Raw genomic sequence first — 25,138 nt, forward strand, 5'->3', positions numbered from 1 at the left:
CTAGTGTGTGTGTTTGTACTGTGTCTTTGTCAGTATAATGTGACTAGTGTGTGTGTTTGTACTGTGTCTTTGTCAGTATAATGTGACCTAGTGTGTGTGTTTGTACTGTGTCTTTGTCAGTATAGTGTGACCTAGTGTGTGTGTTTGTACTGTGTCTTTGTCAGTATAAAGTGACCTAGTGTGTGTGTTTGTACTGTGTCTTTGTCAGTATAAAGTGACCTAGTGTGTGTGTTTGTACTGTGTCTTTGTCAGTATAAAGTGACCTAGTGTGTGTGTTTGTACTGTGTCTTTGTCAGTATAAAGTGACCTAGTGTGTGTGTTTGTACTGTGTCTTTGTCAGTATAATGTGACCTAGTGTGTGTGTTTGTACTGTGTCTTTGTCAGTATAAAGTGACCTAGTGTGTGTGTTTGTACTGTGTCTTTGTCAGTATAAATTGACCTAGTGTGTGTGTGTTTGTACTGTGTCTTTGTCAGTATAAAGTGACCTAGTGTGTGTGTTTGTACTTTTGTCAGTATAATGTGACCTAGTGTGTGTGTTTGTACTGTGTCTTTGTCAGTATAAAGTGACCTAGTGTGTGTGTTTGTACTGTGTCTTTGTCAGTATAAAGTGACCTAGTGTGTGTGTTTGTACTGTGTCTTTGTCAGTATAAAGTGACCTAGTGTGTGTGTTTGTACTGTGTCTTTGTCAGTATAATGTGACCTAGTGTGTGTGTTTGTACTGTGTCTTTGTCAGTATAATGTGACCTAGTGTGTGTGTTTGTACTGTGTCTTTGTCAGTATATAATGTGACCTAGTGTGTGTGTGTTTGTACTGTGTCTTTGTCAGTATAATGTGACCTAGTGTGTGTGTTTGTACTGTGTCTTTGTCAGTATAATGTGACCTAGTGTGTGTGTTTGTACTGTGTCTTTGTCAGTATAATGTGACCTAGTGTGTGTGTTTGTACTGTGTCTTTGTCAGTATGTACCTAGTGTGTGTGTTTGTACTTGTCTTTGTCAGTATAAAGTGACCTAGTGTGTGTGTTTGTACTGTGTCTTTGTCAGTATAATGTGACCTAGTGTGTGTGTTTGTACTGTGTCTTTGTCAGTATAAAGTGACCTAGTGTGTGTGTTTGTACTGTGGTCTTTGTCAGTATAATGTGACCTAGTGTGTGTGTGTTTGTACTGTGTCTTTGTCAGTATAAAGTGACCTAGTGTGTGTGTTTGTACTGTGTCTTTGTCAGTATAATGTGACCTAGTGTGTGTGTTTGTACTGTGTCTTTGTCAGTATAATGTGACCTAGTGTGTGTGTGTGTTTGTACTGTGTCTTTGTCAGTATAATGTGACCTAGTGTGTGTGTTTGTACTGTGTCTTTGTCAGTATAAAGTGACCTAGTGTGTGTGTGTTTGTACTGTGTCTTTGTCAGTATAAAGTGACCTAGTGTGTGTGTTTGTACTGTGTCTTTGTCAGTATAATGTGACCTAGTGTGTGTGTTTGTACTGTGTCTTTGTCAGTATAATGTGACCTAGTGTGTGTGTTTGTACTGTGTCTTTGTCAGTATAAAGTGACCTAGTGTGTGTGTTTGTACTGTGTCTTTGTCAGTATAATGTGACCTAGTGTGTGTGTTTGTACTGTGTCTTTGTCAGTATAATGTGACCTAGTGTGTGTGTTTGTACTGTGTCTTTGTCAGTATAATGTGACCTAGTGTGTTGTGTGTTTGTACTGTGTCTTTGTCAGTATAAATGTGACCTAGTGTGTGTGTTTGTACTGTGTCTTTGTCAGTATAAAAGTGACCTAGTGTGTGTGTGTTTGTACTGTGTCTTTGTCAGTATAAGTGACCTAGTGTGTGTGTTTGTACTGTGTCTTTGTCAGTATAATGTGACCTAGTGTGTGTGTTTGTACTGTGTCTTTGTCAGTATAATGTGACCTAGTGTGTGTGTGTTTGTACTGTGTCTTTGTCAGTATAAAGTGACCTAGTGTGTGTGTTTGTACTGTGTCTTTGTCAGTATAAAGTGACCTGTGTGTGTGTTTGTACTGTGTCTTTGTCAGTATAATGTGACCTAGTGTGTGTGTTTGTACTGTGTCTTTGTCAGTATAATGTGACCTAGTGTGTGTGTTTGTACTGTGTCTTTGTCAGTATAAATGTGACCTAGTGTGTGTGTTTGTACTGTGTCTTTGTCAGTATAAAGTGACCTAGTGTGTGTGTTTGTACTGTGTCTTTGTCAGTATAAATGTGACCTAGTGTGTGTGTTTGTGTCAGTTAAAGTGACCTAGTGTGTGTGTTTGTACTGTGTCTTTGTCAGTATAAAGTGACCTAGTGTGTGTGTTTGTACTGTGTCTTTGTCAGTATAAAGTGACCTAGTGTGTGTGTTTGTACTGTGTCTTTGTCAGTATAAAGTGACCTAGTGTGTGTGTTTGTACTGTGTCTTTGTCAGTATAAAGTGACCTAGTGTGTGTGTTTGTACTGTGTCTTTGTCAGTATAATGTGACCTAGTGTGTGTGTTTGTACTGTGTCTTTGTCAGTATAATGTGACCTAGTGTGTGTGTTTGTACTGTGTCTTTGTCAGTATAATGTGACCTAGTGTGTGTGTTTGTACTGTGTCTTTGTCAGTATAAATGTGACCTAGTGTGTGTGTTTGTACTGTGTCTTTGTCAGTATAAAGTGACCTAGTGTGTGTGTTTGTACTGTGTCTTTGTCAGTATAAAGTGACCTAGTGTGTGTTTTGTACTGTGTCTTTGTCAGTATAAAGTGACCTAGTGTGTGTGTTTGTACTGTGTCTTTGTCAGTATAATGTGACCTGTGTGTGTGTGTTTGTACTGTGTCTTTGTCAGTATAAATGTGACCTAGTGTGTGTGTGTTTGTACTGTGTCTTTGTCAGTATAAAGTGACCTTGTGTGTGTGTTTGTACTGTGTCTTTGTCAGTATAAAGTGACCTAGTGTGTGTGTTTGTACTGTGTCTTTGTCAGTATAATGTGACCTAGTGTGTGTGTTTGTACTGTGTCTTTGTCAGTATAAGTGACCTAGTGTGTGTGTTTGTACTGTGTCTTTGTCAGTATAAGTGACCTAGTGTGTGTGTTTGTACTGTGTCTTTGTGTAAAGTGACCTGTGTGTGTGTTTGTACTGTGTCTTTGTCAGTATAAAGTGACCTAGTGTGTGTGTTTGTACTGTGTCTTTGTCAGTATAATGTGACCTAGTGTGTGTGTTTGTACTGTGTCTTTGTCAGTATAAAGTGACCTAGTGTGTGTGTTTGTACTGTGTCTTTGTCAGTGTGTTTGTACTGTGTCTTTGTCAGTATAAAGTGACCTAGTGTGTGTATTTGTACTGTGTCTTTGTCAGTATAATGTGACCTAGTGTGTGTGTTTGTACTGTGTCTTTGTCAGTATAAAGTGACCTAGTGTGTGTGTTTGTACTGTGTCTTTGTCAGTATAATGTGACCTAGTGTGTGTGTTTGTACTGTGTCTTTGTCAGTATAAAGTGACCTAGTGTGTGTGTTTGTACTGTGTCTTTGTCAGTATAAAGTGACCTAGTGTGTGTGTTTGTACTGTGTCTTTGTCAGTATAAATGTGACCTAGTGTGTGTGTTTGTACTGTGTCTTTGTCAGTATAAAGTGACCTAGTGTGTGTGTTTGTACTGTGTCTTTGTCAGTATAAAGTGACCTAGTGTGTGTGTTTGTACTGTGTCTTTGTCAGTATAATGTGACCTAGTGTGTGTGTTTGTACTGTGTCTTTGTCAGTATAAATGTGACCTAGTGTGTGTGTTTGTACTGTGTCTTTGTCAGTATAAAGTGACCTAGTGTGTGTGTTTGTACTGTGTCTTTGTCAGTATAATGTGACCTAGTGTGTGTGTTTGTACTGTGTCTTTGTCAGTATAAAGTGACCTAGTGTGTGTGTTTGTACTGTGTCTTTGTCAGTATATAAAGTGACCTAGTGTGTGTGTTTGTACTGTGTCTTTGTCAGTATAAATGTGACCTAGTGTGTGTGTTTGTACTGTGTCTTTGTCAGTATAATGTGACCTAGTGTGTGTGTTTGTACTGTGTCTTTGTCAGTATAAAGTGACCTAGTGTGTGTGTTTGTACTGTGTCTTTGTCAGTATAAATGTGACCTAGTGTGTGTGTTTGTACTGTGTCTTTGTCAGTATAAATGTGACCTAGTGTGTGTGTTTGTACTGTGTCTTTGTCAGTATAAAGTGACCTAGTGTGTGTGTGTTTGTACTGTGTCTTTGTCAGTATAATGTGACCTAGTGTGTGTGTTTGTACTGTGTCTTTGTCAGTATAAATGTGACCTAGTGTGTGTGTTTGTACTGTGTCTTTGTCAGTATAAAGTGACCTAGTGTGTGTGTGTGTTTGTACTGTGTCTTTGTCAGTATAAAGTGACCTAGTGTGTGTGTTTGTACTGTGTCTTTGTCAGTATAAAGTGACCTAGTGTGTGTGTTTGTACTGTGTCTTTGTCAGTATAAAGTGACCTAGTGTGTGTGTTTGTACTGTGTCTTTGTCAGTATAAAGTGACCTAGTGTGTGTGTTTGTACTGTGTCTTTGTCAGTATAAAGTGACCTAGTGTGTGTGTGTTTGTACTGTGTCTTTGTCAGTATAAAGTGACCTAGTGTGTGTGTTTGTACTGTGTCTTTGTCAGTATAAAGTGACCTAGTGTGTGTGTTTGTACTGTGTCTTTGTCAGTATAAAGTGACCTAGTGTGTGTGTTTGTACTGTGTCTTTGTCAGTATAAAGTGACCTAGTGTGTGTGTTTGTACTGTGTCTTTGTCAGTATAAGTGACCTAGTGTGTGTGTTTGTACTGTGTCTTTGTCAGTATAAAGTGACCTAGTGTGTGTGTTTGTACTGTGTTCTTTGTCAGTATAATGTGACCTAGTGTGTGTGTTTGTACTGTGTCTTTGTCAGTATAAAGTGACCTAGTGTGTGTGTTTGTACTGTGTCTTTGTCAGTATAAAGTGACCTAGTGTGTGTGTTTGTACTGTGTCTTTGTCAGTATAATGTGACCTAGTGTGTGTGTTTGTACTGTGTCTTTGTCAGTATAAAGTGACCTAGTGTGTGTGTTTGTACTGTGTCTTTGTCAGTATAATGTGACCTAGTGTGTGTGTTTTGTACTGTGTCTTTGTCAGTATAATGTGACCTAGTGTGTGTGTTTGTACTGTGTCTTTGTCAGTATATAATGTGACCTAGTGTGTGTGTTTGTACTGTGTCTTTGTCAGTATAATGTGACCTAGTGTGTGTGTTTGTACTGTGTCTTTGTCAGTATAATGTGACCTAGTGTGTGTGTTTGTACTGTGTCTTTGTCAGTATAATGTGACCTAGTGTGTGTGTTTGTACTGTGTCTTTGTCAGTATAATGTGACCTAGTGTGTGTGTTTGTACTGTGTCTTTGTCAGTATAATGTGACCTAGTGTGTGTGTGTTTGTACTGTGTCTTTGTCAGTATAAAGTGACCTAGTGTGTGTGTTTGTACTGTGTCTTTGTCAGTATAATGTGACCTAGTGTGTGTGTTTGTACTGTGTCTTTGTCAGTATAAAGTGACCTAGTGTGTGTGTTTGTACTGTGTCTTTGTCAGTATAATGTGACCTAGTGTGTGTGTTTGTACTGTGTCTTTGTCAGTATAATGTGACCTAGTGTGTGTGTTTGTACTGTGTCTTTGTCAGTATAATGTGACCTAGTGTGTGTGTTTGTACTGTGTCTTTGTCAGTATAATGTGACCTAGTGTGTGTGTTTGTACTGTGTCTTTGTCAGTATAATGTGACCTAGTGTGTGTGTTTGTCTGTGTCTTTGTCAGTATAATGTGACCTAGTGTGTGTGTTTGTACTGTGTCTTTGTCAGTATAATGTGACCTAGTGTGTGTGTTTGTACTGTGTCTTTGTCAGTATAATGTGACCTAGTGTGTGTGTTTGTACTGTGTCTTTGTCAGTATAATGTGACTAGTGTGTGTGTTTGTACTGTGTCTTTGTCAGTATAATGTGACCTAGTGTGTGTGTTTGTACTGTGTCTTTGTCAGTATAGTGTGACCTAGTGTGTGTGTTGGTTCTGTGTCTTTGTCAGTATAAAGTGACCTAGTGTGTGTGTTTGTACTGTGTCTTTGTCAGTATAAAGTGACCTAGTGTGTGTGTTTGTACTGTGTCTTTGTCAGTATAAAGTGACCTAGTGTGTGTGCTTGTTTCTTTTGCGGTATGCTTCAGTGAAATAGCACTATAAAAGAATCATCACAAGAACAAACTGTAGTTTCATCCCAACACACGCACGCACTTCACAGATGTAACGCACCTCATACACAGGATGATGTCCTAATAAATGAACATGACTCTCAACTCACCAACCATCAATACTATTTTAGTGTTTCCATGTTGACAGGAATATAACCTTTCATACTTTGCCTCCTGAAATTAGACATTAAGTATGCGATCGCTCAAAACTTCACGCAAACCATGATTGCGCTCAATAAAACTCCGTTCAATTTTACTACACATGTAAAATGACAACTTCTAAACAAAAATGTGTAATAGAAATTTTATCATTTCTTTAAATCTCATTTCAAAATCAGCAAAATATTTATATACATTACAAATATTTTTGCCTTTTTAACCTTTTTGTAAATTAATGCTCTAATTAATTGAGTGTAATAAATGACAATGTTATCATAAATTTTCATTTTATTTTTAATTTTTTGATTATATATGTACAAACAGGGCAAACTATATATGCATGTGAAGATTGAATTGCTTCCCTTTACTTTATATTCGATAAGATTAATATTTAAACTCACCGAAAAATAATGGTATGACATGATCAGTTCTGAGGACTTTGCCATCCTTGTTGATGAATCGTGATGTGTCAAATTTATCTGGCTCTGGTAATAGTTCAGGGTCTGTGTGGACCGGGTTGATGTTTGTGATTAACATGGTTCCTTTAGAGATATATCACCAAATCGGAGGACTTCTGTGACACTGTGATGGGGGCCTCAATGTACGGCATGTCTGGTCGGTCTGATAGAGAGGGGAAATGACATTCACCTACCTCCCTCATTACCACCTCGTGGCAGCGTTCTTGTACATCCGGGTAATTGAGACGAAGCAGGATAATCCATTGCATAACAGTTGTTGACGAGTTTATTCCCACAACATACATATCGAATATGGTATTCTTTAGCTGCGAAACTGAAATAAAACAAAATATTTGTAGAAGTTTCTACTGATATTGTAAATACTTCCTTTCCAGAAATATATAAAAAAAAAATACCAGAATATTAACCAGATCGTCAAATAACACTCTTATCCTTTCTATGCATATATTGTAAGAACACAACCTGCTATTATCAATATAGTCGCAATCATTATTGTAAACTAACTCTCTTTCGCGTCTACTAAATATCGCTATTTCCGTTTCAATAAAATTTCAAAGTAACAGTTTGCGTGGATTTAAGAAATGCGTGGAGATTTTCTATCAATAGAAGTGATACTGTCTATCAGTAAACGCGCGCAAAAGTTTTAGAAAGATAAATTCAATGTTGACATACCTGTGATGGAAGATTCTTTCCTTCCTTACTGTTGACCTCCTTCAGGTAAACGTCGATAGAATCTTTAATGTTTTCCTCGTCGTAGTCCTTCTCATCGGCGTCAATCATGTCATAAATATGTTTGGGGAGATTTTTTTTAGTTATGAAGAACTCCGTTTAAACCCTTTATCCCCGGTAGTACAAACCGGAGACTTGGTATGAGGTTATGTGGTCCAGCGTCCCGATCAGAGATACCATCTCAGTTATATACTCAGTAAGTTGACTTAATACAGGATCGCCATTTCATTCCAAACAGAATGGCACACAGAACGTTTGCGATAGAGATGTTTACACAAGACCCGGGGTTGATAGCTTGTCCTTGTGATTGCTCAAGAAAGTTGATGAAATGTTCAATCTCTTTCACAATATTTTCCTCTAAGCCCTTCTTGTCGAAGCCAAATTCTCCCAGTCCCCTGTTAGTTATCCTTCTATGAAGCTTTCATTCTTTTCCCGATCTACCTGCAATCCCTTTTTTTCAGTCTACTTCGGTTGAAAAATGTCAATGTTATGGCTATTTTTCATTTTTAAGTAAAATTCGAGATGGCGGCCATCTTGATGACTTCATAACCGGAAGTACATCCCAACTTATGCAATGTTAACATTTTGATTTGTGATCAGTGGGCCAAAAAACACTGGTTCGGAGGTTTTTTGGTGGTTTTTTTTTTTTTTTTTGGGGGGGGGGGACCCTCCTAGCCCATGGCCTACCACCACCATCGTGAAGGCCCCCACGTAAAGAGTGACCAGGTCTCCATACTTTTCTCTCAGTTTACGGAAAGTTTCTAACTGGTCACTGGACGCCAGATCAAGAAGGTTGCCCAGGAGTGGGAGTGGTGTCGGTCCCGGGGGCAGGGATTTCAATATCTGGTGTCTGTTCCCCATAAAGTACGCTATCTCCAGAATAATAAATGAACCTACCAGTCCGCCAGTAAAAGACTCCATTACAAACATAACTCTATCAGATGATCGCACCGTGTAAACAACCATTGTTTGACCGATCTGGACACGCTGCATAGATGTTTACTGGTAATTTGATCAGCTTTGTTTATAAAGTAATATATCGCAGTACATACGTCAATAGAAACCTGATTATGGTTTTCTTTTTAATGACACAGTTGTTTCACGGTCACCTTTTCTTTCGCAAGACTTCATTTAAAGTGCATTACTAACGCAGAGCGAAGATAAATCTGCATGTGAATTAAGAAAGTCTGAAAGCAGCACCGTTTTTAATAACAGTCTACATTTGGTCTATATCTTAGTCTACAGTGGGACTAGATATTAGTCTAAAGTGGGTCTATATATTAGTCTACATTTGGACTAGATATAAGTCTACAGTGGGTCTAAATATTAGTCTACAGTGGGTCTATATATTAGTCTACATTTGGTCTATATCTTAGTCTACAGTGGGACTATATATAGGGTACAGTGGGTCTAGTTATAAGACTACAGTGGGTCTATATACTAGTCTAAAGTAGGTCTATATCTTAGTCTACAGTGGGTCTATATCTTAGTCTACAGTGGGACTATGTATTGGTCTACACTGGGTCTATATGTAAGTCTATATTTGAACTAGATATAAGTCTACAGTGGGTCTAAATATTAGTCTACAGTGGATCAATATATTAGTCTACATTTGGTCTATATCTTAGTCTACAGTGAGACTATATATACGAGCACAGTGGTCTACATATAAGACTACAGTGGGTTTATATATTAGTCTACAGTTGGTCTATATCTTAGTCTTCAGTGGGACTATGTATTAGTCTACACTGGGTCTATAATAATATTAGTCTACAGTGGTTCTATATCTTTTTATTCAGTGACACTACATATAATGTCTACATTAGGACTATGTATTTGTCTACAGTGAGTCGGTATATTAGTCTACAGTGGGTCTATATATTAGTCTACTGTGAGTCTGTACATTAGTCTACAGTGGGTCTATATATTTGTCTACAGTGGGTCTATATATTAGTCTTCAGTGACACTACATATAAGTCTACAGTGGGACTATGTATTTGTCTACAGTGAGTCTGTATATTAGTCTACAGTGGGTCTATATATTAGTCTACAGTGGTTCTATATTTTAGTCTTCAGTGACACTACATATAAGTCTACAGTGGGACTATGTATTTGTCTGCAGTGAGTCTGTATATTAGTCTACACTGGGACTATATATTAGTCTACAGTGGGTCTGTATATTAGTCTAGAGTTGGTCTGTATATTAGTTAACTGTTTGTCTGTATATTAGTTTACACTGGATCTATATATTAGTCTACCCTGGTAATTTGATATACCCGATATCTCGGTACATATTTACCTGGTAGCTCGTTAACATATTTACAAATTAATGATGACCATTAAGATGATAGATGTACCTGATATCAGCAGTGGTCATTCTTCATCAGGGAATATAGGTCACACTGACCCGACCATGGGGAACTATCTAAAATCATTTTTTGTCATCATCATCATCATCATCATCATCATCATCATCATCATCATCTAGATGAAGATCAGGATTATTACATGGTTCGTTAGAAAACCATATTATAATATCATATACGGGTCAGTAGTATAACAACAGTAAGTACACCTCTCACTTAACAGATGTATTTACTAACGATCTACACCTGTGTATTTACCTGTAAGCACCTGGATCGCCTGCCAATGCCTGCTGCAGCAGGAAATAATAATTAGTCATTTACACATTTATTCATTAGTTTTCAATAATTGATTACACATTTATTCATTAGTTTTCAATAATTGATGATACAGGTGTTATATATTTATTTTAATCGCAGATCTCGTTGTATCTTTACCTACTCATTAAAGGTGTATTGATAAGGTAGTGTTTCCTTACCTGTGTGTGGTACATAGATATGTCCTATTTATCATCCATTGACAGATAGTAATTAACCATATACTAAACCTGTTACCATGTGATTCTTTACCTACTGGTCAGATCAGTACCAGGTGTACTGCAGAGAAATCTCGTTAACAGGTGCACCTAACTGTACATATTGGATCTATTACATATTGATACAAGTAATGTGATATAGATAAATTATTAGGTTATATATAACAGGAAACAGATCGTCTATCCTAAATTATCATATTTTTTTTCGTGATAAACTGTCTTTAGGGAATACACACTTAGTGAGGTTAATGTTTCTATATTATCCAAGATCTACCTTGTTGTATACCATATTGTCTATTAAGATATGGAAAGATACCTCAACATCAAAATTGATCAACACTTTTGCTGCATGTCTACATAGATTCACAGTGATCAGGGATAAATCTAGCTCTGATTTATTACCGTTTATGGGTAAGTTTCCCCTCAAGGAATGAATTCCCCTCTGGCCTAAATTCCCCATTTGAAGCTAAAAAATGGCCGGTTTTGTAACCCAATTTCCCCTGTGACCTATTTTCCATTTAATGTTTCAGACTTTTGTTTGCAAATTTCTTCATATTTATCATATAGCTACTGCATTTTTATAATAAATTCAAATTTTTCATTATTGAGTTCAAAATCTTGCTTTACTAAATTTAAAAATAAAGTTAGATGTTTTACAGTACTTTTTCGTCAAAATTGGACCAAGATAAGAAGATTCAAATTTCCCTATATTTTGCTAAACTTTTCCCCTATTTTGAAAAAAGGGTAGTTTCCCCCAAAACCTAGATTGATCCCTGGTGATACTAATATATGTATACATATCTGGACCAACAATGTCACTATATTGTCTATACAGACCAACATTGTTACTAAACAGACCAACAATGTTACTATATTGTCTATACAAACCAACATTGTTACTATATTGTCTATACAGACCAACATTGTTACAATATTGTCTATACAGACCAACATTGTTACTATATTGTCTATACAGACCAACATTGTTACTATATTGTCTATACAGACCAACATCGTTACTATATTGTCTATACAGACCAACAATGTTACTATATTGTCTATACAGACCAACAATGTTACTATATTGTCTATACAGACCAACAATGTTACTATATTGTCTATACAGACCAACATTGTTACTATATTGTCTATACAGACCAACAATGTTACTATATTGTCTATACAGACCAACAATGTTACTATATTGTCTATACAGACCAACAATGTAACTATATTGTCTATACAGACCAACAATGTTACTATATTGTCTATACAGACCAACATTGTTACTATATTGTCTATACTGACCAACAATGTTACTATATTGTCTATACAGTCCAACAATGTTACTATATTGTCTATACTGAACAACAATGTCTATTGTCTAGAACAACAATGTTCCTTTATTGTCTATACAGTCCAACAATGTCACTATATTGTCTATACAGACCAACAATGTTACTATATTGTCTAAACATACCAAAATTGTTACTATATTGTCTATACATATCAATATTGTTACTATATTGTCTATATAGACCAACACTATTACTATATTGTCTATATACAGACCAACATTGTTACTATATTGTCTATACAGACCAACATTGTTACTATATTGTCTATACAGACCAACAATGTTACTATATTGTCTATACAGACCAACAATGTTACTATATTGTCTATACAGACCAACATTGTTACTATATATTGTCTATACAGACCAACATTGTTATACTATATTGTCTATACAGACCAACATTGTTACTATATTGTCTATACAGACCAACAATGTTACTATATTGTCTATACAGACCAACAATGTTACTATATTGTCTATACAGACCAACAATGTTACTATATTGTCTATACAGACCAACATTGTTACTATATTGTCTATACAGACCAACATTGTTACTATATTGTCTATACAGACCAACAATGTTACTATATTGTCTATACAGACCAACAATGTTACTATATTGTCTATACAGACCAACATGTTACTATATTGTCTATAACAGACCAACATTGTTACTATATTGTCTATACAGACCAACATTGTTACTATATTGTCTATACAGACCAACAATGTTACTATATTGTCTATACAGACCAACAATGTTACTATATTGTCTATACAGACCAACAATGTTACTATATTGTCTATACAGACCAACAATGTTACTTATTGTCTATACAGACCAACAATGTTACTATATTGTCTATACAGACCAACAATGTTACTATATTGTCTATACAGACCAACAATGTTACTATATTGTCTATACAGACCAACATGTTACTATATTGTCTATACAGACCAACATGTTACTATACTAACGACCACATGTTATACTTTCTATACAGACCAACATTGTTACTATACTTTCTATACAGACCAACAATGTTACTATATTGTCTATACAGACCAACAATGTTACTATATTGTCTATACAGACCAACAATGTAACTATATTGTCTATACAGACCAACAATGTTACTATATTGTCTATACAGACCAACAATGTAACTATATTGTCTTTACAGACCAACATTGTTACTATATTGTCAATACTGACCAACAACGTTACTATATTTTCTATACAGACCAACAATGTTTCTTTATTGTCTATACAGATCAACATTTTCAGTATATTGTCTATACAGACCAACATTGTTACTATACTTTCTATACTGACCAACATTGTTACTATACTTTCTATACAGACCAACAACATTACTATATTGTCTATACAGACCATCATCAATATTTGACCAGAACCTTTATGGTACTGTCGTCCGATTCCTGTTTTAGAATCACCCTACTGTTTACTGTCAAGGAAATTGATTCCCCAGACTATTGCTTACTTAGATGATTTACATTGGGGAGATATTTCAGTGAATGATCTGATATCTCTCCGCCCCAATCTTACATTCTACCTGTACATTTAATTACTTATTCACCTGTTTAACGGCTGTGTAATCTGATGAGTCATCTAATGATAAATAATTAATGACTAATAATTACTCAAATTTAGTATTAATAAGGTACAAACAGTCACTAAATTACTTCTGTTGATTCTATTTATTGACTTTTATGTTTCACTATAAATAGAAATTCTATATGTCTGTTAAAAACAGTTGCAGGTTTTTGTCACTTTTATGATTGTTCGTTATGTCATTACTGATTTATTTATCAACGTTATAAACAATGTATAAAAATGGATTTATTTTAGCATCCACTTTTGGCGTGCAATGTAGCAACAGTTCCGTGACTAGTTCCGAAATACCCTTGCATACCATTATTTAAAGAAATTGAGTATATCTGAATTTCAACCAATCAGAAGCCTTTATTTCATTATTATGATAAGAGGTAGCATTGTTTTTGACATATTTCAAAACATTCATATACCAATTTTCACTGGAATCTATAAATATATATGAGGTGTGACAGTGTGACTACCCTGTGTTACATTTGAGGTGTGACAGTGTGACTACTCTGTGTTACCTGTCAGGTGTAACAGTGTGACTACCCTGTGTTACCTGTCAGGTGTGACAGAGTGACTACCCTGTGTTACCTGTCAGGTGTGACAGTATGACTACCCTGTGTTACCTGTCAGATGTGACAGAGTGACTACCCTATGTTACCTGTCAGGTGTGACAGTGTGACTACCTTGTGTTACCTGTCATGTGTGTGTGACTACCCTGTGTTACCTGTCAGGTTTGTCAGCATGACTATACCCTGTGTTACCTGTCAGGTGTGACAGTGTGACTACCCTGTGTTACCTGTCAGGTGTGACAGTGTGACTACCCTGTGTTACCTGTCAGGTGTGACAGTGTGACTACCCTGTGTTACCTGTCAGGTGTGACAGTGTGACTACCCTGTGTTACCTGTCAGGTGTGACAGTGTGACTACCCTGTGTTACCTGTGAGGTGTGACAGTGAAACTACCCTGTGTTACCTGTCAGGTGTGACAGTATGACTATCCTGTGTTACCTGTCAGGTGTGACAGTGTGACTACCCTGTGTTATCTGTCAGGGTGACAGTATGACTACCCTGTGTTACCTGTCAGGTTTGACAGTATGACTACCCTGTGTTATCTGTCACGTGTGACTACCCTGTGTTACCTGTCAGGTTTGACAGTGTGACTATCCTGTGTTACCTGTGAGGTGTGACAGTGTGACTACCCTGTGTTACCTGTCAGGTGTGACAGTGTGACTATCCTGTGTTACCTGTCAGGTGTGACAGTATGACTACCCTGTGTTATCTGTCACGTGTGACTACCCTGTGTTACCTGTCAGGTGTGACAGTGTGACTATCCTGTGTTACCTGTCAGGTGTGACAGTGTGACTACCCTGTGTTACCTGTCAGGTGTGACTACCCTGTGTTACCTGTCAGGTGTGACAGTGTGACTACCCTGTGTTACCTGTCAGGTGTGACAGTGTGACTACCCTGTGTTACCTGTCAGGTGTGGCTACCCTGTGTTACCTGTGAGGTGTGACAGTGTGACTACCCTGTGTTACCTGTCAGGTGTGACAGTGTAACTATCCTGTGTTACCTGTCAGGTGTGACAGAGTGAAAACCCTGTGTTACCTGTCAAGTGTGACAGAGTGACTACCCTGTGTTACCTGTCAGGTTTGACAGTGTGACTACCCTGTGTTACCTGTCAGGTGTGACTATCCTGTGTTACCTGTCAGGTGTGAAAGTGTGACTACCCTGTGTTACCTGTTAAGTGTGACAGTGTGACTACCCTGTGTTACCTATGAGGTGTGACTACCCTGTGTTACCTGTGAGGTGTGACAGTGTGACTGCCCTGTGTTACCAGTCAGGTGTGACTACCCTGTGTTACCTGTGAGGTGTGACAGTGTGACTACCATGTGTTACCAGTCAGGTGTGACAGTGTGACTACCCTGTGTTACCTGTCAGGTGTGACTACCCTTTGTTACCTGTCAGGTGTGACAGTGTGACTACCCTGTGTTACCTGTCAGGTGTGACAGTGTGACTACCCTGTGTTACCTGTCAGGTGTGACAGTGTGACTACCCTGTGTTACCTGTCAGGTGTGACAGTGTGACTACCCTGTGTTACCTGTCAGGTGTGACAGTGTGACTACCCTGTGTTACCTGTCAGGTGTGACAGTGTGACTACCCTGTGTTACCTGTGAGGTGTGACAGTATGACTATCCTGTGTTACCTGTCAGGTTTGACAGTATGACTACACTGTGTTATCTGTCAGTGTGTGACTACCCTGTGTTACCTGTCAGGTTTGACAGTATGACTACCCTGTGTTATCTGTCAGGTGTGACTACCCTGTGTTACCTGTCAGGTTTGACAGTGTGACTACCCTGTGTTACCTGTGAGGTGTGACAGTGTGACTACCCTGTGTTACCTGTCAGGTGTGACTACCCTGTGTTACCTGTGAGGTGTGACAGTGTGACTACCCTGTGTTACCTGTCAGGTGTGACAGTGTGACTACCCTGTGTTACCTGTCAGGTGTGACAGTGTGACTACCCTGTGTTACCTGTGAGGTGTGACAGTGTGACTACCCTGTGTTACCTGTCAGGTGTGACGTGTTTACTCTGTGTTACCTGTCATGTGTGACTACCCTGTGTTACCTGTCAGGTTTGACTACTCTGTGTTACTTGTGAGGTGGGACAGTGTAACTACCCTGTGTTACCTGTCAGGTGTGACTAATCTGTGTTACCTGTCAGGTGTGACAGTGTGACTACCCTGTGTTACCTGTCAGGTGTGACTATCCTGTGTTACCTGTCAGGTGTGACAGTGTGACTACCCTGTGTTACCTGTCAGGTGTGACAGTGTGACTACCCTGTGTTACCTGTCAGGTGTGACAGTGTGACTACCCTGTGTTACCTGTGAGGTGTGACAGTGTGACTACCCTGTGTTACCTGTCAGGTGTGACAGTGTGACTACCCTGTGTTACCTGTCAGGTGTGACTACCCTGTGTTACCTGTGAGGTGTGACAGTGTGACTACCCTGTGTTACCAGTCAGGTGTGACAGTGTGACTACCCTGTGTTACCTGTCAGGTGTGACAGTGTGACTACCCTGTGTTACCTGTCAGGTGTGACAGTGTGACTACCCTGTGTTACCTGTCAGGTGTGACAGTGTGACTACCCTGTGTTACCTGTGCAGTGTGTGTGTGACAGTGTGACTACCCTGTGTTACCTGTCAGGTGTGACAGTGTGACTACCCTGTGTTACCTGTCAGGTGTGACAGTGTGACTACCCTGTGTTACCTGTCAGGTGTGACAGTGTGACTACCCTGTGTTACCTGTCAGGTGTGACAGTGTGACTACCCTGTGTTACCTGTCAGGTGTGACAGTGTGACTACCCTGTGTTACCTGTCAGGTGTGACAGTGTGACTACCCTGTGTTACCTGTCAGGTGTGACTATCCTGTGTTACCTGGCAGGTGTGACAGTGTGACTACCCTGTGTTACCTGTCAGGTGTGACTACCCTGTGTTACCTGTCAGGTGTGACAGTGTGACTACCCTGTGTTACCTGTCAGGTGTGACAGTGTGACTACCCTGTGTTACCTGTCAGGTGTGACTACCCTGTGTTACCTGTGAGGTGTGACAGTGTGACTACCCTGTGTTACCTGTCAGGTGTGACAGTGTGACTACCCTGTGTTACCTGTCAGGTGTGACAGTGTGACTACCCTGTGTTACCTGTCAGGTGTGACTACCCTGTGTTACCTGTCAGTGTGTGACTACCCTGTGTTACCTGTCAGGTGTGACAGTGTGACTACCTGTGTTACCTGTCAGGTGTGACAGTGTGACTACCCTGTGTTACCTGTCAGGTGTGACAGTGTGACTACCCTGTGTTACCTGTCAGGTGTGACAGTGTGACTACCCTGTGTTACCTGTCAGGTGTGACTACCCTGTGTTACCTGTCAGGTGTGACAGTGTGACTATCCTGTGTTACCTGTCAGGTGTGACTACCCTGTGTTACCTGTCAGGTGTGACTACCCTGTGTTACCTGTCAGGTGTGACAGTGTGACTACCCTGTGTTACCTGTCAGGTGTGACAGTGTGACTACCCTGTGTTACCTGTCAGGTGTGACAGTGTGACTACCCTGTGTTACCTGTCAGGTGTGACAGTGTGACTACCCTGTGTTACCTGTCAGGTGTGACTACCCTGTGTTACCTGTCTGTGTTACCTGTCAGGTGTGACAGTGTGACTATCCTGTGTTACCTGTCAGGTGTGACAGTGTGACTACCCTGTGTTACCTGTCAGGTGTGACTACCCTGTGTTACCTATGAGGTGTGACTACCCTGTGTTACCTGTCAGGTGTGACTACACTGTGTTACCTGTCAGGTGTGACTACCCTGTGTTACCTGTCAGGTGTGACAGTGTGACTACCCTGTGTTACCTGTCAGGTGTGACAGTGTGACTACCCTGTGTTACCTGTCAGGTGTGACAGTGTGACTACCCTGTGTTACCTGTGAGGTGTGACAGTGACTACCCTGTGTTACCTGTCAGGTGTGACTACCCTGTGTTACCTGTCAGGTGTGACTACCCTGTGTTACCTGTCAGGTGTGACAGTGTGACTACCCTGTGTTACCTGTCAGGTGTGACTAATCTGTGTTACCTGTCAGGTTTGACAGTGTGACTATCCTGTGTTACCTGTCAGGTGTGACAGTGTGACTACCCTGTGTTACCTGTGAGGTGTGACAGTGTGACTACCCTGTGTTACCTGTCAGGTGTGACAGTGTGACTACCCTGTGTTACCTGTGAGGTGTGACAGTGTGACTAGTGTGTTACCTGGTGTGACTACCCTGTGTTACCTGTCAGGTGTGACTACCCTGTGTTACCTGTCAGGTGTGACAGTGTGACTACCCTGTGTTACCTGTCAGGTGTGACAGTGTGACTACCCTGTGTTACCTGTCAGGTGTGACTACCCTGTGTTACCTGTCAGGTGTGACAGTGTGACTACCATGTGTTACCAGTCAGGTGTGACAGTGTGACTACCCTGTGTTACCTGTCAGGTGTGACTACCCTGTGTTACCTGTCAGGTGTGACTACTACCCTGTGTTACCTGTCAGGTGTGACTACCCTGTGTTACCTGTCAGGTGTGACAGTGTGACTACCCTGTGTTACCTGTCAGGTGTGACTGACTCCCTGTGTTACCTGTCAGGTGTGACAGTGTGACTACCCTGTGTTACCTGTCAGGTGTGACAGTGTGACTACCCTGTGTTACCTGTCAGGTGTGACAGTGTGACTACCCTGTGTTACCTGTCAGGTGTGACAGTGTGACTACCCTGTGTTACCTGTCAGGTGTGACTATCCTGTGTTACCTGTCAGGTGTGACAGTGTGACTACCCTGTGTTACCTGTCAGGTGTGACAGTGTGACTACCCTGTGTTACCTGTCAGGTGTGACTATGTGTGCAGTGTGACTACCCTGTGTTACCTGTCAGGTGTGACAGTGTGACTACCCTGTGTTACCTGGTCAGGTGTGACAGTGTGACTACCCTGTGTTACCTGTCAGGTGTGACAGTGTGACTACCCTGTGTTACCTGTCAGGTGTGACAGTGTGACTACCCTGTGTTACCTGTCAGGTGTGACAGTGTGACTACCCTGTGTTACCTGTCAGGTGTGACAGTGTGACTACCCTGTGTTACCTGTCAGGTGTGACAGTGTGACTACCCTGTGTTACCTGTCAGGTGTGACTACCCTGTGTTACCTGTCAGGTGTGACAGTGTGACTACCCTGTGTTACCTGTCAGGTGTGACAGTGTGACTACCCTGTGTTACCTGTCAGGTGTGACAGTGTGACTACCCTGTGTTACCTGTCAGGTGTGACAGTGTGACTACCCTGTGTTACCTGTCAGGTGTGACTACCCTGTGTTACCTGTCAGGTGTGACAGTGTGACTACCCTGTGTTACCTGTCAGGTGTGACAGTGTGACTACCCTGTGTTACCTGTCAGGTGTGACTACCCTGTGTTACCTGTCAGGTGTGACAGTGTGACTATCCTGTGTTACCTGTCAGGTGTGACTACCCTGTGTTACCTGTCAGGTGTGACAGTGTGACTATCCTGTGTTACCTGTCAGGTGTGACTACCCTGTGTTACCTGTCAGGTGTGACAGTGTGACTACCCTGTGTTACCTGTCAGGTGTGACTACCCTGTGTTACCTGTGTTACCTGTGAGGTGTGACTACCCTGTGTTACCTGTCAGGTGTGACTACCCTGTGTTACCTGTCAGGTGTGACTACCCTGTGTTACCTGTCAGGTTGACAGTGTGACTACCTTGTGTTACCTGTCAGGTGTGACAGTGTGACTACCCTGTGTTACCTATGAGGTGTGACTACCCTGTGTTACCTGTGAGGTGTGACTACCCTGTGTTACCTGTCAGGTGTGACTACACTGTGTTACCTGTCAGGTGTGACTACCCTGTGTTACCTGTCAGGTGTGACAGTGTGACTACCCTGTGTTATCAGTCAGGTGTGACAGTGTGACTACCCTGTGTTACCTGTCAGGTGTGACAGTGTGACTACCCTGTGTTACCTGTGAGGTGTGACAGTGTGACTACCCTGTGTTACCTGTCAGGTGTGACAGTGTGACTACCCTGTGTTACCTGTCAGGTGTGACAGTGTGACTACCCTGTGTTACCTGTCAGGTGTGACTACCCTGTGTTACCTGTCAGGTTGACAGTGTGACCTTGTGTTACCCTGTGTTACCTGTGTTACCAGTGTGTGACAGTGTGTGACTACCCTGTGTTACCTGTCAGGTGTGACTACCCTGTGTTACCTGTCAGGTGTGACAGTGTGACTACCCTGTGTTACCTGTCAGGTGTGACAGTGTGACTACCCTGTGTTACCTGTCAGGTGTGACAGTGTGACTACCCTGTGTTACCTGTCAGGTGTGACTACCCTGTGTTACCTGTCAGGTGTGACAGTGTGACTATCCTGTGTTACCTGTCAGGTGTGACAGTGTGACTACCCTGTGTTACCTGTCAGGTGTGACAACCCTGTGTTACCTGTCAGGTTTGACAGTATGACTACCTTGTGTTACCTGTCAGGTGTGACAGTGTGACTACCCTGTCAGGTGTGACAACCCTGTGTTAACTGTCAGGTTTGACAGTATGACTACCTTGTGTTACCTGTCAGGTGTGACAGTGTGACTACCCTGTGTTACCTGTCAGGTGTGACAGTGTGACTACCCTGTGTTACCTGTCAGGTGTGACAGTGTGACTACCCTGTGTTACCTGTCAGGTGTGACAACCCTGTGTTACCTGTCAGGTTTGACAGTATGACTACCTTGTGTTACCTGTGAGGTGTGACAGTGTGACTACCCTGTCAGGTTTGACAGTATGACTACCTTGTGTTGCCTGTGAGGTGTGACAGTGTGACTACCCTGTCAGGTTTGACAGTGTGACTATCCTGTGTTACCTGTCAGGTTTGACAGTGTGACTATCCTGTGTTACCTGTTATGTTCTACAGTGTGCCTTCTGTCCACAATTATATAAATACATTACATATCTTTGGACTGATATTCATGTAGCTCTTGGATGAGAGAAACAATTGATAACAAAGTATGTAAGTATTTCTTATTTCCTTTATTTTTTACATTCTTTTTTCCATCTCCTTCATTGTTACACAGATAGATGTGTTATCTGCATTGTTATGTTATTCAATAGAATGATATATATTTTAATAATCAAAATAGTTTCTATTCTTTTGACCTGAGTAGAAAAGACACTTATTGAATTAAATACACCTGTTTCCCCAGGCTCTGGTTGAAAATGGATGATGAATTATTTATTTGTTTGAGTCCATTGGCAGATTATCTGGAGACTGGATTTGTACAAGGTGATATCTACTGATAAAGCTGTATCCGTATTGTAAACCACATGTAAACAAACATTTTACCTGTGTTTGTTTATCACAAATAACAGTTAAACTGTATGATACAGTAAAACCTTATTGTTTTTTTACCTTTTATGAATTATGAATTAAGAAGTGGAGACAGTATGTTCCAATTAACAGGTAGATATATTTATACCTACATTGGTTATTACACCTGTATCTGTAATGAGTACCGTAACTACCTGTTGTTACCTGTACCTGTTAATTAGTAGTGAGAAGCTCAGCATCATCACTCCCTATTAACAGGTAAGCCTTAGCCAGGCTGTGTATAACAGTAAATGATTCTATAATCACAGGCCAGTCTATTTCTATTCCCACAGGTGAGGCAGGCCTGTAGCTCCAGTGTGTACACACAGCCAGCCATGGAATGGAAGCCACAGCAGACAGCTTGTCACCCCTATAACACACAATGTGTCAGGCCAGCCAGTGGTAATGCAGAGTAGGCCTGTGTAGCTATTGTTGATATCCAGAAGCCCAATGGAAGTTGGTGTGTGAGGACAGTGAATGGGCCCTGTGTATATACACATGTGTACTACAATACTAGGGATGGATCTGTATACCCAGGCTAACTACACCATTGGGATGGAAACTGTTTAAATTCATTCACAGTGAAAGGAATTTTTGAGCTGGGATTTTTTTGTTAGAATTAGCAAGTATTATACATTCTGAATTTTGTTGATTGATAAGACCATGTAAGGTTTTGTGTACCAAAGATTTATACATACACGGATGCTGAAGGATTAATCTTGTGTACAATTCAATATTATTATTTATTTTATTCTTTTGTAAACTCGTCATCGGATATGAATAGATGATTATTGGTGGATGATCGTCGTCGTGAGAGACGATGTTGTTCCGACGAGCTGCTAACAGAATGGAGGTTGTACATACACGTACTAAAACCAAACCCTTGGAATTGGGATGTTTCTCTAGTTTGTGCCGTAATGCTAAGTTTGTAATTATTCTGTGGATTTTGACAGTGGACTTTTACCAGGGAGCAGAAGCCTTGAATTTAGGTAAGTCTACTGTTAATGGTACTGATGTGGATGAGACCATGGACGGGGGTTGTACTATCTATTGACTCACAGAAAGGCTGAGAGAGCTGCTCCTACTTACAATATACCAGTAATGTTTTGTTTCTGCGAACCACTCTCTTCCCATTATTCATTTGTTCCAGAAAAGATTAATTACCGACTCCCCAACATAATTTGTTTTATTCCTCTTCCCCTTTTACCAGTTTTTGGGTACAGAGCCTGGGAACCTCTCTGTTCCTACATGTGGATCTGTTTATGTGGATATAAAAATGTTACGGAGCTCAAAACATAATATATGTGTCGATATACCCTTCTGTTTGTAATTCGGGCCGAAATAAAACATAGTAATGGCTTGTTGGTAAAAAAATATTAGTGTATGGATTTATTACATATACTTCTTCATTAACAATGTAGTTAATGATAGTTTTAATACACATACTAATCGAGAAGAAACTGATATGGATGATATGTCGTCATGTCAATATACCTTTGTATCATTCTAATTAAAAGACTTTTCTTAAATCAATGTTTCCGTAGATCAGTAATATCTATACTTTAGTTTCTTTATAGATATTAATTATTTCAAAATCATTTTATTTATCTAATTTGTTTTAAAATTACACAACGTTGTAAAACTAATATTTATGAACTAATTTCTTTATTCAAATCTGTACCACGGAAGGCTGAAGGTATCAATCATTATAGGTTCAAAGATGAAAAGGTGTCGTTCCTCTACCTAAATATTCACAATCGCACACACTACTGAAAGCTTACTAGAGCCACTGTATTGTCAAACCCATAAATTAATCAAGTTTGTAACCCGATTCTTTCTACTTCTCAGGTTTGCCTGTCCTCAAAGCTACCATTGTTTCTCCATGTGATAAAAAACAATCTTACATCTTGTAGGCCTACCTTGTGATATCTTTATATAGGGAGACCTTATAAACAGCACAGCGTCAAATTCGCAAATATATATATTTGGAGCGTTTCTTTTTCTATAAATGTAACAGTTTGTATATTTAGTCTGTATCAATATGAATGTAACAGCTATAGGAAAATGCGAAATTTATTTAAATTTTTTCAAAAAATCAATAATTTTACAATTTTCATTCAGGTTAAGGGAATAAGCTTACATTACGCAGATTACGTGATTTACTTTAAATTTATTTTTCATCTCATGTGGAACAGATGTTTTTCATAAGTGAAAGAGCAAAGAAAAAAACATATAAAATTGAAATTATTGTTAGAATATTTATAATACCTTCTATTAATTTATACAACTTTTCTGTAGCACATTTGAAATATTCTTTTATGTTAGAAAAAAGACTTAGGAACAGAACGGAAATGCAGAAGCAGAATGGTTCAGTGATGTAAGGAACAAAGATCAGTTGTTAGTCGATAGGATCCATAAAAAATAAACAATAAAATGTCCATAAAAATCTTAGATGCATATCTAAACAGATCCAGGCTTATTGCGAGAGAATAGTAAAAACATTAGAACCTTAACGGTGTAGACTTCATAAATATGCTTTTTGTATATAATTTACATTTTCTACTAGAAATAGATGAAAACCTTTTTTGGAACAATTATATTTTTGACTTCAGAAGTTATTGAATCTCCATCCTGAATATATTATGATTATTTGGCTGACAGCTATGCTGGTTCGAAGGAATGTGTCAACAGCGCTCGCTTGGAATGATAGCGATGTTTCGAGATCTATTCAATTCTTCTAGAAACAGAATTATTTACATTATTTATTTTTTTGTTGTTTTTTTTTAGTTGAATATTTTGTCAGACTCTACATGAATTTAAATTTTCAAATTTAATATTTTATGAAAATATATTTCATTTTTATGTGGGAACTATATCTTGTATTTTAGACAAAATTCTTGAAATAGTTAACGGGAATTAAAGATAATTATAGCTTCTCCGGGGTTAGGTGATTATGAGTTAACAGTGCCGTTATGGTCAGTAAGTGGTCAGTTTCTGGAGACTGATGACCTTGTAATGATACCTGTGAGGTGTGTGGCATCACCTTTAGACCACAGCCCCAGGTAATACCCTACACCTCTATGTGTTAATGTCCAGTCAATGCTTACCTGTTCTCTCCGCTAATCATCTCATGTCAGATGTTATTTCTTATCCCCGGGGCTCACACATGTCCCTGGATTACTCGGACATGCATATATCTGATGAAAGCAGGGATCATCCTTCCCCTTTTGCCGTTAATTATCAGATATATAAAAGAATCGCTCTGATCAATAATAATACCAGCAACTGCAATGGTGTGCATAAGATTTTTCATTGCTTTTTACCAACTTTGTAAAAAATATGATACCAAGACAGTTATTGAAGCTATTATCAAGAAAATGAACAATCAAATTTAATACTTCTTATCATTTCTTTTCTGTAAAATATTAAACCTACATATGCAACATTATGCACTTTAAAAAAAAAAGTTGATTTGGCAAAATAAAAAAAAGTTGATTTGGCAAAAATTTAATTTTCTGCTGATTTTGCATTTCTAAATAAATCTTTAAATACGTTTCATGTCCAAAAGAGTACTTATTTAAAAAAATAACTTTTTCCATAATAATAAAATTCTATGAATTCTTTACAAGTTTATGATAAATATTAGTTGGGATCATATAATATATATCTGTAGTATTAATTTGGTAGTAAATTTTTCACAATGTATTAGGGTTGTACAATTTTATCGCGGTCAATTTAACATCAAGTTTTAATATAAATATTTATATACCTATATCTGTTTAATTT

General features: G+C 39.2%; 1 protein-coding gene and 1 pseudogene across 3 annotated transcripts in view; one reads left to right on the forward strand and one right to left on the reverse strand.

The window, feature by feature from the left end:
- The window catches only part of LOC138321252 (discoidin domain-containing receptor 2-like), a 245,975-nt gene that overhangs the window by 76,803 nt on the left and 144,034 nt on the right, over window positions 1-25,138 (forward strand). For all 3 annotated transcript variants that reach the window (XM_069264798.1, XM_069264796.1, XM_069264797.1), the window contains exon 3: window positions 21,646-22,341. In XM_069264798.1, the coding sequence (XP_069120899.1) occupies window positions 22,173-22,341 (169 nt within the window). In that variant the 5' untranslated portion in view covers window positions 21,646-22,172. The remainder of the gene's footprint in view (window positions 1-21,645; window positions 22,342-25,138) is intronic.
- On the reverse strand, window positions 6,880-8,404 carry LOC138322227 (cytochrome P450 2J2-like; annotated as a pseudogene).

Source organism: Argopecten irradians, chromosome 4 (genome assembly GCF_041381155.1).
Source record: "Argopecten irradians isolate NY chromosome 4, Ai_NY, whole genome shotgun sequence".
Classification (NCBI taxonomy): Eukaryota; Metazoa; Mollusca; class Bivalvia; order Pectinida; family Pectinidae; genus Argopecten; species Argopecten irradians.